The following is a 13028-nucleotide window of genomic DNA, read 5'->3' as shown; positions in this document are numbered from 1 at the left end:
CCAATACTAGGCCTATGTCCAAGCAGGTCTTTATGAAGGAAACTGGCTGGTTTTTTAAAAAGCTGGAGAACTTGAACAAACAAGTGTGATCATTTCCAACTTTTCACTTCCTCTTGTTAGCTACTCATCAGCTGGCGAGTTTGTGCACTAAATTTCTGATGGAAAAATCTCATCTCTTTTAGGAATTGAGGTTGGATTCATATGTCATGTATACAAACAAAGGTATATATCAGCAAAATGAAAGAAAGGAAGGAAGGAAGGAAGGAAGGAAGGAAGGAAGGAAGGAAGGAAGGAAGGAAGTCTTCTGTTGGGGAAGATTAGTGTTCTCCTTTGTTGGGTCAAATTTTCACCTTCGTTGGTTAAACTCCCTCAGCCTAGCCAATGATTAAAGCATTTTCCAATCCTGTGGAAGGCTAAATTAAGAGAGAAGCAGGTGTTCCCAGCCTGGTGTTCACCACATCCTATGACCACTTCTCTAATCATACCTGACCATTGTCCATGCTAGGGCTGATGGGAACTGGAATCCAACAATATCTGGGAAGCACCAGGTTAGAGAAGGCTGGCCTGGAGGCAGTCAATGTGTAGGGACATTCCAACATGAACCAACTTCCTGGTCTTAAGAGAGATGTAACTTAGACCCCAGTTCCATAAATGGGGTGAAGAAAAGACTAATTTATGCAGCTAAATACACTGTGGATCCTCTTGTTCAATTATCAGCCAGAAGTTTGTATTGTTGTGCTTTTGATTTTTTAAAAACTTATTTTCCCCCCAATGCCATGGAAGTGCCAATTTCACTTTAAGCGCCTTCCACTCAGACCACTCCACACGAAGTCAAATTACTAAGAAAGCTGTCTGACTTCCAAAGCGTCTGCTGTGCCAACAGAAAAATAAGGCAACCAAGAGAGTTCAGCCTTCTACCTAAAAACAAAGGCACAAATGAGAATCGGGAGTCAAACAATGTAAACAGAACTCAGGAGGCTGACTGATCTGTGGCACATGTGACACTATTTTAAATACTGTGAGGCAAATGTATGCAGAGTAAAATCTAAAAGAGGGCCAAGTGAGAAGGCAGCACTCAAAATAAAAAAGGAGCTGAGCTCAGACATCGAGAACGATGGAGAGAGCTGCTTGTCAAAGCAGATGGAAATGTCTGGGCACAAAGAGTGTTGCAATTCACAGCCTCGCACTACCCAGATGGCAATAAAACAGGCACTCTTTATTCTGATCTTTCTGAAGCTGGAGACATGAAGATCAGATGGCAACATGTCCTACATAGGATCTTTTAGGGATGGAAGCCAAGCCAATATAGGCTTTGGCAAGAGCATCAGAAAAATGATATCCCATCTCCTTCCATTAAGCATTTGTTGCAATACTACTCAAAGTTGTGAGGTGCTGCATCTAAATGTAAGACCAGAAGGAAGGAGGAGGAAAGACTACATTGTATGTGTCTTGTGATAATGAAAGGCCTCTATATAGCTGCCAGGTTATGATTACTTTGTTGGAATATTGCATGAGAAAAATCTACTTTGAGATTAGACTCATGTTTCATTCTTGCCATCTTCCAGGAGGAAGAACACGGGTGAACACAAAAGGTTTTAAATTTTAGATTCTACCTGTACCAAGTCTATCTAGATCAGTATTGTCTAGACTGACTGACAGATTTTCAGCATTTCAGACAGAAGTCTCTTCCATTCCTATCTCGAGATGCCAGGGATCGAACATGGGATCTTTTGCATCCAAAACATGTGATCTATGGTTTTCTCCGAGTCAAGTGATACGGCACACACATTTACCACCACTTCTGTGCTTCTAAGTTCTAGAAAAACATACAAACCCACCCTCTTTCGAAAGAAATAAGGACGTTTTGGGAGATAAGAAAGACCATCCTGCACAGGGGCTGTGCACATTTGTGTAAGGTGTTAACAAAGGTCCAAACGCTTTTAGCCAGCTGCTCTTGTACTCTACCTGTATATTTGATTTGGCCTGGAAAGACATTCCATCACAATTACTGAAAGTGGCAGTAATTAAGGCATTCCAACTAACAAACTAATTCAGTTTTCACTGAGTGCCTATTTTATCGTGCTAGAACTTGATTTGTACAGAAAGGGCTAGAAAGTACGTGGGGATTGTTTTGGTTAAATGTTAGAAAAATGAGAGAAATTTGGGCATTCGACCTTCAGCCCAGGAGCTACCACCACTCATATACGTAGAATCATAGAATTGTAGAGTTCTATACAAGGGTCATCTAGTCCAACTCCCTGCAATGCAGGAATAAATGATGCACCTCCACATATTACTGCTCCCGCAAACACACTACTACTTATTATTTTCTTTCTACCATCAAAACATACCCCGCATTTGAAGAAAACACCATATTCCTGAAACTACAAGAGCAAGTATACTGACTTTTTGTACAAAATAAGCAGCAGAGATATAAGCACACATCATCTACATACCAGATGATAATGTTAATCTTATTCACAGTTTGCAAGATGGTATATTAGAGACATGTTTCAACTTCTGAGTGATGAGACTTGGGAAAACTATGTTGTCTTCATGTTTGAGAGTTTGAAATACTATTGCAGAATTTCAATTTCCATCCATTTGCTGCTAGAAATGAACATCATAGCATCTTGCTTAGCCAGGCTCTCAGCAGTGAATTTTGTCTGGAGGAAAACCTCAGAGACCTCACATATTCTTCAATATGCCTTGGAGTCTATGTTATCCATTTAGTGGATGCCAACACCACCCAGTGGCAAGCTTATACCAACTACAGCAGTTCTGCAAGAAAAGTTGGATGGAATACAGTGGTGCCTCGCAAGACGAAATTAATTCGTTCCGCAAGTTTTGTCGTCTTGCGATTTTTTCGTCTTGCGAAGCACGGTTTTCCATAGGAATGCATTGAAAATCAATCAATGCGTTCCTATGGAAACCGCCTTCAGACCAGGTCCGGGGACAGTCTGTCCCCCGACCTCTTCTGAAGGCTGGGGCGGGGGGCTTTTCTTCCCACCCCCAGCATTTTAAAAACCCCGGGACAGCGGGGGACTTCTCCGCTGTCCGGGGCGATTTTAAAATGCTGGCGGGCGGCAGCGAAGGCTTCGCTCCCGCCCGCCAGCATTTTAAGATCGCCCCGGACAGCGGAGAAGTCCTCCGCTGTCCCGGGGTTTTTAAAAAACCTCTCCGCCCCCCCGCCAGGCTTCGGAAGGCTGCTCCGAAGCCTGGCAGGGGGAGGTCTCCCCACCCCCCCGCCAGGCTTCGGAGCAGCCTTCCGAAGCCTGGCGGGGGGGCGGAGAGACCTCCTCCCGCCGCCAGGCTTCGGAGGAGGTCCGAGGACAGTGGGGAAGACGCGCTGCGCTTCCCTGCTATCCTGGAGATTTCCCTATGGGCTTTCGTCTTGCGAAGGAAGCCCATAGGGAAATTCGTTTTGCGAAGCGCCTCCAAAACGGAAAACCCTTTCGTCTAGCAGGTTTTCCGTCTTGCGAGGCGTTCGTCTTGCAGGGCACCACTGTATCTCTGCACACAATTCTTGAACTTTTCAGCAGCAAACACCTGCATATTAGCTAAACAAGATGAAGACATTATTGACCAAAAGCTGTATGTTTAGGTAATCTTCTGTTATTGGTGTAGTGATTCATTAATATAACCCTACTGAATACTAGGCCTGGACAATGTATCAATACCCAGGACCGGTATGAGGGCCAGAGCTTGATGGCTGCTTCACCTGGTGGTATATTGCAGGTGAAACCACCGCTGCTGAGTCTCTCTACCATCAGCACCAAGTATGTGAGGGACAAACAAGCTGCAGCTGGGTGCTGGCAGCGGACTCAGGAGCAGCGGCATTTTCACCCACAATATACCACTGGGTAAAGCAGCTATTAAACTCTGGCCCTCCTACCACTGAGGGAGGAACAAGCTACATCGGCCCCCAACTCTCCTCCAGCTTGCATGAGCCGGAGTTGGGGAAGTGGCTCCTTTACACTTCTCTGTTCAGGGGTACGCAGCTGCCAGGGAGACATTGGGGTTCGCTCAGCTGCAGAGTGGGAGCCTTCCCGCCCCCTGGCTGAGCAATGCAAACAAGCTGCATTGTCCCTGCCCCCAAGGCTCTGGGGTGAAAGCGCCTCAGCTCCCGCAGTGAAAGCTGCAGCAGTTTCACCCCACAAATCGCAGGCTGGGTACAATGCAGCTCATTTCAACATTGCAGTGTATCGCCAGATCGTGATGTTTGGGCTGGCTAAAGGCAGATCAAAGGGACAGCACTGCTACCCAAATGAGCAGCCATGATTCATATAGCACACTTCACACCTTCAAAAAGCCTGCTCCACACATACAGCCTCAGTAATTCTTAAAAAGCCCTATAAGGTAGGTTGATCATATTTCAAACAGAACAGTGGTTTTCCCAAGATGACACCAATGGCCAAAGCAAGATCTGGAGACCAGCTCTTAGCTTACACTCGTCATCACTATGTTAAACACTGCTTTGCTTCCAGAGTAAAAATGCTCCATCCCCTCATACACTAACACTAGAAAACGGTGCCCAACAGGATCTTTTCCCCATGTAGGATGCTAAACCCATTCCAACACTCCACAGGCAATTGTGAAACCATCTTGTTCAGTGTTTGGGATGCAGAGATTGGTGGTATCTGGCTTTCGGCAAGCTGCCTTTCCAAACCAACAGGAAGTGCAATGTCTACAATGGACGTCAGGATTTTAAGAGATTCCCATGGCAGTAAAGCTTCCCCCATCCTGCAGCCATGTCATCAAACTGATACGAAGCGTCATTTCACCTTGCCTTCCTAAGTGATTAGACTACCAACAAAGGACTTACATGGCAGTACACAAAAGCTTTTAAGTTATCAGTACCTTGAGAAATACACTCCCCAGCTGTGTCACATTCTGCTGCTAGCACACACAGCTTGGGATGTCAGTAAAAAAATGCATTTCAAAAATTAAATTTCCAATATACTTTTGTCTGTAGCACACATACAAAACTCCCTAACACATCACAAAAAATTCATCCAAGGCTAATGAGTGTCTACCTGACAAAATTAGACATAATTTGCCTTAGTTCCACTCTGAAGTACTATTTCCAAGGTGATTAGTCTTTAAACATTGAAAGCATCTTCCCAGACCCATCTTTATATTAGCAGAAACTCAGAGAAACATAATGTAAGTGATGGGAACCAGGCATGGGTGTTAAGAGACAAGTGGAGATATTTAAGAATCAGTCAGCAATACAAGTTATCCCTGGAAAAGCTAGAAATTCTATTGAAAAATAAAATAAATGTTCAGCTTTTGGGTTTCACCTACGATGAAGAGCAGCAAGAAGAGCAAGAAAATGCACATATCAAGCACATAATAGACAGCAGGTTCCCCTCCCCAATACTTACAAATTAGGCAAGGTTTCTCCCTAAAGCCACCACAGGCCAGTATACTACTTGTGGTGATATAACTAGTTTGGCAAGTGTACATCAAATAAATTCCATAGAGTATTCTCACCAAGATTTACATACTGTGTGGCAGCCTCTTGTTTAAGCCTAGTCTACCCATACAAGAGAACAGGCCACACCACTTTAAACTCCCAATGAAAAATCTTTTAGATGTTTACTCATACAGAAAAAAAGCTGCCTTGATAAAGAAATCTAATACATCAAGGAGGGAGATTCCAGCACAGCCCTTTATCAGCTTTGCTGGTTTTCTACCTACAGTAGTGAGTTTGTTGTGGGAGAGCATTCAAAAGCATGAATCTTGCACCTACATTCAGAAGTGAAAAAGGGCCATAGGTCAATAGTAGAGAACATACTTTCCTTGCAGATGGTCTCAAGATCAGTCTTGGCTTCTCCATTTTTTTTAAAGTACTAGGTGATGGGAAAGAACTCCACCTGAGACACTGAAGAACTTCTGCAACTCAGGGGTGGAGCAATGCCATCTATTCCACCACCTCTGCCATTTACCATTGCATTCTGTTGCACAGACAATGCTCCTGTTTCTTCCAAGCAATAGGCTGCCAGGCCCATGGCTGATGCCACCGTGCGAGAAACAGCCACATGAAGGCTTAACTGTTAGCACATGTCTGTATATGTCCAAAAGGCTGCTGCATAGATTCATCCATTGAAATAGCACCGAGGCCCCTTGCTCACAGATAAACATGTTTCCCTAGTGGCCCTCTTAAGAAAAATGAACCCGTCCCAAGCCTACAGGCTAAGCCATATTATAGATACATCGTCAGTTAATTTCTCTTCAGCAAAATGTTCAACGAGGTCAAAGCACCATAGCGGTCACTCACCTGGGCAGCTCTGCTGGCTGACTTTCTAAGGGGGCAGCAACAGCCTCCGGTGGCTCCACGGCTGCATTGGCGGCTTGTGCACCTACTTTCTCCTCCACTGCCACGGGCTCCTGTGACTCTGTAGCCTTTCCACCCTCCGATACAGAGTCATCACCCACTGCTGCACTGATCTCAACCTCCTCAGCTACAGCTGGCACCACCTTCACTCTCTCTCCTGCAGCTGCTATGTCCTCCTCTCTTTTCTTCACTTTTTCCTGAAGTTCTTGCTGTCTTCTGTCATCATCTTGGCGGGCCAGGTGTTCAAAGTTTTTGAAAGCCTGAAAGTGATACAGCAAACAAAGCAACAACCCAACCATTAACCTATAGATAACCATAAGAGAATGGATGGAAAGGGTGGTTTGTTTGTTTTTCAGAGGAGTGACAGAACTGCTCCTTGAAACAGACTGCTTCGTGGATGACCTACAGAAACAAAGCCATTTATATTTCTAACAAAACAAGTGCTGAAGCTTTGGAAGGACAATCAGCCCACGGTATTAATTATCATTGAAGAATGGGAAATTATGTGGAAAGAAGAACTATACCAAACATAAACTTCTAGTGAGATGCTGTAGGGCAGTGGTGGGGGACTGGACACAGTCAGCAGGCCAGATCATCATCGTCATCAATTTTTATTTATACCCTGCCCTCTCTGCCCAGGGCTGGGATCAGGGCAGCTAACACCAAATATGAATTACAATAAAACGTAATAGAAAAAGAAAAAATCCTCACCCTTCATTGGCACTCACCTGGCACCACAGTGATGGCAGGTGTCCTTTCTTTGAGCCCACACTTTTCTTTGGAATACCCGACAACCTTGTCAAGCACTCTGCAAGGGACCTGAAAACCTTGCTGAGGGCCTTGCAAAGCACCATATTGTGAAAAGCCTTAAAATATTGACCAACCAGTTATTTGTCAGGTCTTCTGAAGCCCCTTGCAAAGCTCTCCACAAGACCCAACAGAAGATAGTTGGGTCTTGCAGAACCCTTTGCAGGTTCATCAACAGTGCTTGAAAAGCCCCTTTCTGCTTGCTACCTACCCCACACATTATCTCAGGCATAGGGGAGGTGGGCATAGCTTGGCCAAAATGGCCTTGCAGACCAAAGAAGAAGACCTGGTGGGGACCAATTAGGCTTGTGGACCCTGCTGTAGCGTTTCCACAAAAACTCAGGGCCATAGATAAAAAATACAAGTAGTATCTTTAAAATGCCACAACAGTATTTGTTGTGTATGTTCAGTACAACGGACCTGTTTAGCTACCCCTATAAAATTTAAACATAATGACACGTACCTGCCACACCTTTTCTCATAGCCTTGTATGCAACCACCTGCCTGGTCACTATAGACAACAAGGAGTTACCTGAGTTCACTTAAGTGAGGTTACAGGAAAAAGGACATAGCACTCTGTCCCTCCTCTAGCAGCCCACCTCATTTCTAAGCTGGGCAAAGTCCTTCATAGAGAAGATAAAATGCAGATTTTAAGAAAATAACAAGGGCCATCTAAACTGCCACAGGGATGAGGGTGAGGAAGAATAAATATGCAGCACTCCACTTGTAGCAGGCTCACCTTCCTCTCTAATTGCCATGCGTTAACTCCCACCCCCATCGGAACGAGACATTGAACAAAAACATCTCCACCCGTCTCATAGCCACACGCACACAGGGGCAGTTATTTCACAAACACACTTGGATCTAAGTGTTTAATCTATTCATGCTTCTGATGCCCAGTTTTTAGAAAGCAGCTGACAAAAATAATTCAATAGCCATTCTAGGACAGTCAACTGTTCCAAGAATAGACTGGAGAGGTCAGGCTGAAGTGGATATCAATCTGAAGGCCAGACTTCTGTCTGAGACAGCATTAACAAATGCATGTAAAAAAGATACATGGGTAAGATGTGGGCAAAACCATAGTCCAGTTCCAAATTGCAACCTGTAGTGTGCAGTGAAAAAGCCAAAGCCTGCTGCATTTTCACCAGATTTTATACAAGGAAACCTGGGAATCTAGGAAGCAGAACAAGTCTGGAAAACAGCTACATGACAGCAGTAATGAGATCTAAGGAAGGGTCAATGCAGGAAAAACAGCTAATTAATGCTAGACTTCTGTCACACTGCCTTCCATTGGGATCTTCTCCCTCTCTTTTAAAAGTAAAGGGGTGTGTGGGTGGGTGTGACAAGAGTGAAAGAGAGAGAGATGAAATTAAGAAAGCACCTTTTCAATTTAGAATTGGGTGCAAAAGAAAACTTTATTTAATCATACTCCTACAAGGAAGTAAAAGAAGCCCTAACACAGCTTTTATTTCTAGTTATCAAAAATAAAGCTCTTCTGGTGAGAAATTTTAAAAACTTCAGAATTAACTTTTCTCTAGTTTGGTTACAGAACTCTTTGGAGCTCTAATGCTAAAAAGATAAGCAGTTCTAGAAATCAAAGGTGATTTTCAATGTTAGTCATACCTGGAAACAGACCCAATGAAGTCAATGGGCTTAAGTAATTTATTGGTACCGTACATTAACTTTAAATAATAATAATTCGCTCAAATGCATTGTTATTAGCTTAACTAAGATATATTCAACTTTAATAATGGATCCTTTTTAAAAAACGGTCTCTTATTTCACAGAAAAAGGTTGGACGTTTGCCACAGACGTCTCTTAATTCAAGTCATGTATACAAAGCCATTGTATATCCACCATCCAATAAATCACAAAGGAGAGGGATTCTTAATTATATTTTTGAATCACTAAGATCTTGCAAGAGAATGTTGGGTCTCATTGTTAAGAATGTGGGATATCCTATATTTATACCAATATACACTGTGAGAAGGGAGAAGAGCATCCATACTCCTCAAAAAAGAGTACAGCTGGTGCAATTTACAATTATTTTTAGTCTTATTTATGTTTATGGAGATGACAGAGAAAGTCACTTTACATTTCTGGCACATTATAAATTTAATTAATTAAGGCTGCAACCTTATACCCACTTATATGGGAGTAGGCATGTAAAAGGTTGCACTTAACTCTACACTTAGGACCGTGGATAAAGAGCAATAATTTTGCATCCAGGGAACTAAGCACCCAACTGCCAAAGGTGGGTGAGCAAGGTGAGCTAAAAGAGGATTTAAAAAACCACAATCTAATTCTTATCAATCTAATAAAGATTGGGATTGGAATGTGAATGGACTGGAGTGACAATGCCATCATAGGGCAATGTGTCAGAAAGAAAATTAATTCTGTTTTGTTTTATGTAAGCCATCATGGGAATTGTTCCATGTGAAGAGGGAAAATAGAACTGAAACAGACATATATCTGCCACCTAAGGATTATACTTTATGCATGAAAGCCCAAAAGAACATAGCAGTGTAATTCTGAATTTTGTCTGTGACACCTTAGAGACTGTTTGTTGAGTTTGCTGTTTGCTGTGACAAACTGACACAGCTACTCCTGTGGTGTAGTTGTTAATGTTGGGCTAGGACTGGGAAGCCTCCAGATTTGAAACCCAACTCAGGCATGAAGCTCACTTTGAGCCAGTCTCTCTGACTCTCTCTCTCTCTCTCTCTCTCTCTCTCTCTCTCTCTCACACACACACACACACACACACACACACACACACACACCCTTCTCTTACTCTGTGCCTAATGTACCCCCACTGGGATGCTGCGATTATTAAAACAAGGGTGGAAAAAGATAACCCTAAATTCACTGAAGCCAGGGGGGAAAACATCTCACAGTGCAACAAATATCTGTATAAACAACAGATCAACTACTGCAGCACTTTAAAAATGGTCTGATTTTTTATTTTTTATTAGGCTTCATACTCACTTGTCTCCAAGCGACTTTGGACGCATTTTGTTGTTGTTTTGAAAGGCAAACCTACCTTGTAACTGTTCAAGAAACACCCTATAATTCCTTACCCATATGCGGACAGAAAACAATCCGCTCCACCACAAGAAACTCCATAGCATACGGCTTCGTGAACTAAAGCTTTCCTTCCACCTACAAAAGCCACGGAAATAAAAAACCACCTGACTTTTAGAAGACATCTGAAGACAGCCCTGCTTAGGGAAATTTTTAATGTTTGGTGTTCTATCATGTTTTTTGTATTCTGTTGGGAGCCACCCAGAGTGGCTGGGGAAACCCAGCCAGATGGGCGGGGTATAAATATATTATTATTTATTATTAGTATTATTATTATTCCAGAATAAATCTTTATGGAGTCTTCAGAGATGCCCCGCAGGGACTGTGCTGCTTTTTTTGTTTTGTTTTGCTGACAGAGAGAGTTAAACCTCCCGGAAATGGATACCTAAATAAGGATTCGTATGAAACAAAAACGAATAAATCTTCATTTTGAGTGAGGGGCAAGGGAGATGGGCGAGGAGCCCCCAGCCTCTCGGACTCACCCGAAGCGCCATGCACTTGGCCACCCCCGGAGGGAAACCGAGCCGGTCGGCCGGCTGCACCAGGAGCCGGTAGAAGTCGGTCTTTCGGTACAAGAAGCCGAAGAGGATGTTCAGGAACTCCTGGACGTTCCCCACATGCTGCAAGATGCCAAGCAGCGCCTGGTCGTACATGTCCGTCATAGCGGCCGCCCGCTCCATGGAAGCCACCCGAGGCCGGAGGAGAGGCCTGGTCGAAAGACGCCGGGGGACACGGCGAGGCCGAGCGGGCGAGCGAGCGACCAGCCTCCGCTCCAAGCAACGAGCGCCTGGGAACTCCGACTGGAGAGTCCGCCGCTGTCACGGCAACCCTCACTCGGTGGGGCAACCCGGTGATGTGATGGCAGCGAGCACTTCCGGTCCGGCGCGGAAATGGGTCCCCCCCGAACAGCCTCCCGGCGCGGCGGAGCCGGAAGGTTCCGCTTAGGCATTTAAAACGTGCGAGCGTCTTCGACGGCTTTGTGGAGGAATTTACTACATCCCTCCGCGTAGTGGAAGCAACTTTATTGCATAGCTGTCAACGCTTCCCTTTTTTTTAAGGGAATTTCCCTTATTCCGAATAGGATTCCTCGCAAGAAAAGGGAAAAGTTGACAGCTATGCTTTATTGGGCTCTGCCCATTTACCTGGGAGTAAGCCCCGTTGGGTGGCTTGCTTCTGAGCAGACGTGTGAGGTTGAATTATTGTTGTTTCTTTTTAAAAAATAAATATCTTTTTATTATTGTTTTGACAAAGTAGTAATCATAAATAAGAATAAAAACGTGCACCCCATCCCCGAGACTATTGCATTGTAACTACCCCGCCTCCCAAAATTTCATCCCCTCTTGCGGTGGTTTGACCCGCTTTCCTTTTTAACAGTAGAAATTATGCAAACACATTCCAGATCTCCTCAAAATAATTTCTCCTGCATATTCCCCATTTGCCTGGGAGTAAGCCTCGCTGGGTGGCTTGCTTCTGAACAGACGTGTCAGGTTGCATTATTGTTGTTTCTTAAAAAAAAGAAGTTTTGTTTATTTTTATTTTGACAAAGTAATAATAATAAATAAATAATAATTAAAAATGTGCACCCCACCCCCCAAGACCATTCCATTGTAACTATCCAACCTCCAAAAATTTCAGTACCTCTTGTGATGGTTTGACCCCTTTCTATTTTAACAGTACAAATTCTAAAAACACCTTCCGTATCTCCTCAAAATCTTTTCTCCTGGGTGTTCCCCATCTTACCTTAATAGAACATTAATTTATCGTTAAAAGCTATATCCCATACCATTCTTCCATTTTATATTCACCTTGCCCCTTCCACTTGCTGGTATAGAGGTATACCTCTAGACTTTCGATCAGCTTTAACTCAGTGATTTCTGTTATCTCCTTAAACGCCCTTCGCCCCAAAAATTGTACATATTTACACCCCCACCACATGTGAACATAAGTCCCAGTTTCCTGTTTGTAATGTTATTATCATCGTCATTATCACTGATAGCTTGCATTCAAACCATTTCCAGCACCGTTTGGAATACATGACTGTTCTTTCCCCCTGAGGTGGTATAATAGACCTGCAACAGTTTTTTTAATACCCCCACACTTTTTCTTTTTTAATCACCTGCAAATAGAAAACTTGCATATTCCAACTGCCTTCTAGCAGACATTTACCTGTTGTGCTAATTTCCTCTTTGCAGGGAGTGGGTTCCCCTCCCCCTTTTATGGGAGCATTAAAAAACGACATCATCCACCTGTAGGCTGAAGTGTTAGAGTCCATACTACCTTCTTAGCATTCTGTTATCATCAAAATTATCACATTAACCCTACTGGGTGGAAATCCCTTGCAGACAACCGCAGTGCCTGGAGACAAAGATGCCTTTCCCAACACAAAAGCAGGACCAGCACTCTTCCTGCATACTGCCTCTGATAGAGAAGGTACAACATTACCATTGGAGCTAGTACCCTTATCGTCCATGAAGTTGTCTAATCCTCGTTTGAAGCCATCCAAGTTGGTGGACATTACTACTTCTTCTGAGACTGAAATCCACAGTGTAATTATGTGCTCTGTAAGGAATTACTTTCTTTCCTCTGTCCTGTATCTTCAGAGTGGATATGTATACGATTACAGTCATACCTCCGGTTAGATGTGCTTCAGGTTGAGAGTTTTCAAGTTATTCTCCGCGGCAACCCTGAAGTAACGGAGCACGTTACTTCCGGGTTTTGCCGCTCACATATGCACAGACGCTCAAAATGACGTCATGCACATGCACAGAAGCGGCAAAACGCGACCCGTGCATGCGCAGAC

The 13028-nt window shown here is 43.8% G+C and overlaps 1 protein-coding gene across 1 annotated transcript in view; it reads right to left on the bottom strand.

Moving 5' to 3' along the window:
- The window catches only part of NUDCD3 (NudC domain containing 3), a 55897-nt gene extending 44791 nt beyond the window's left edge, over positions 1-11106 (bottom strand). Inside the window, exons 1-2 of the mRNA XM_028707554.2 lie at positions 10711-11106; positions 6284-6600 (exon numbers count right to left, since the gene is read on the bottom strand). Coding sequence (XP_028563387.2) covers positions 6284-6600; positions 10711-10908 — 515 coding nt within the window. The 5' untranslated portion in view covers positions 10909-11106. The remainder of the gene's footprint in view (positions 1-6283; positions 6601-10710) is intronic.
- Between the last annotated feature and the right edge of the window lie 1922 nt (positions 11107-13028).

The sequence above is a fragment of the Podarcis muralis genome, chromosome 15 (genome assembly GCF_964188315.1).
Source record: "Podarcis muralis chromosome 15, rPodMur119.hap1.1, whole genome shotgun sequence".
NCBI lineage: Eukaryota > Metazoa > Chordata > Lepidosauria > Squamata > Lacertidae > Podarcis > Podarcis muralis.
Note: the sequence above shows the minus strand (reverse complement) of the source record. Positions and strands in the feature narration are given on the sequence as shown.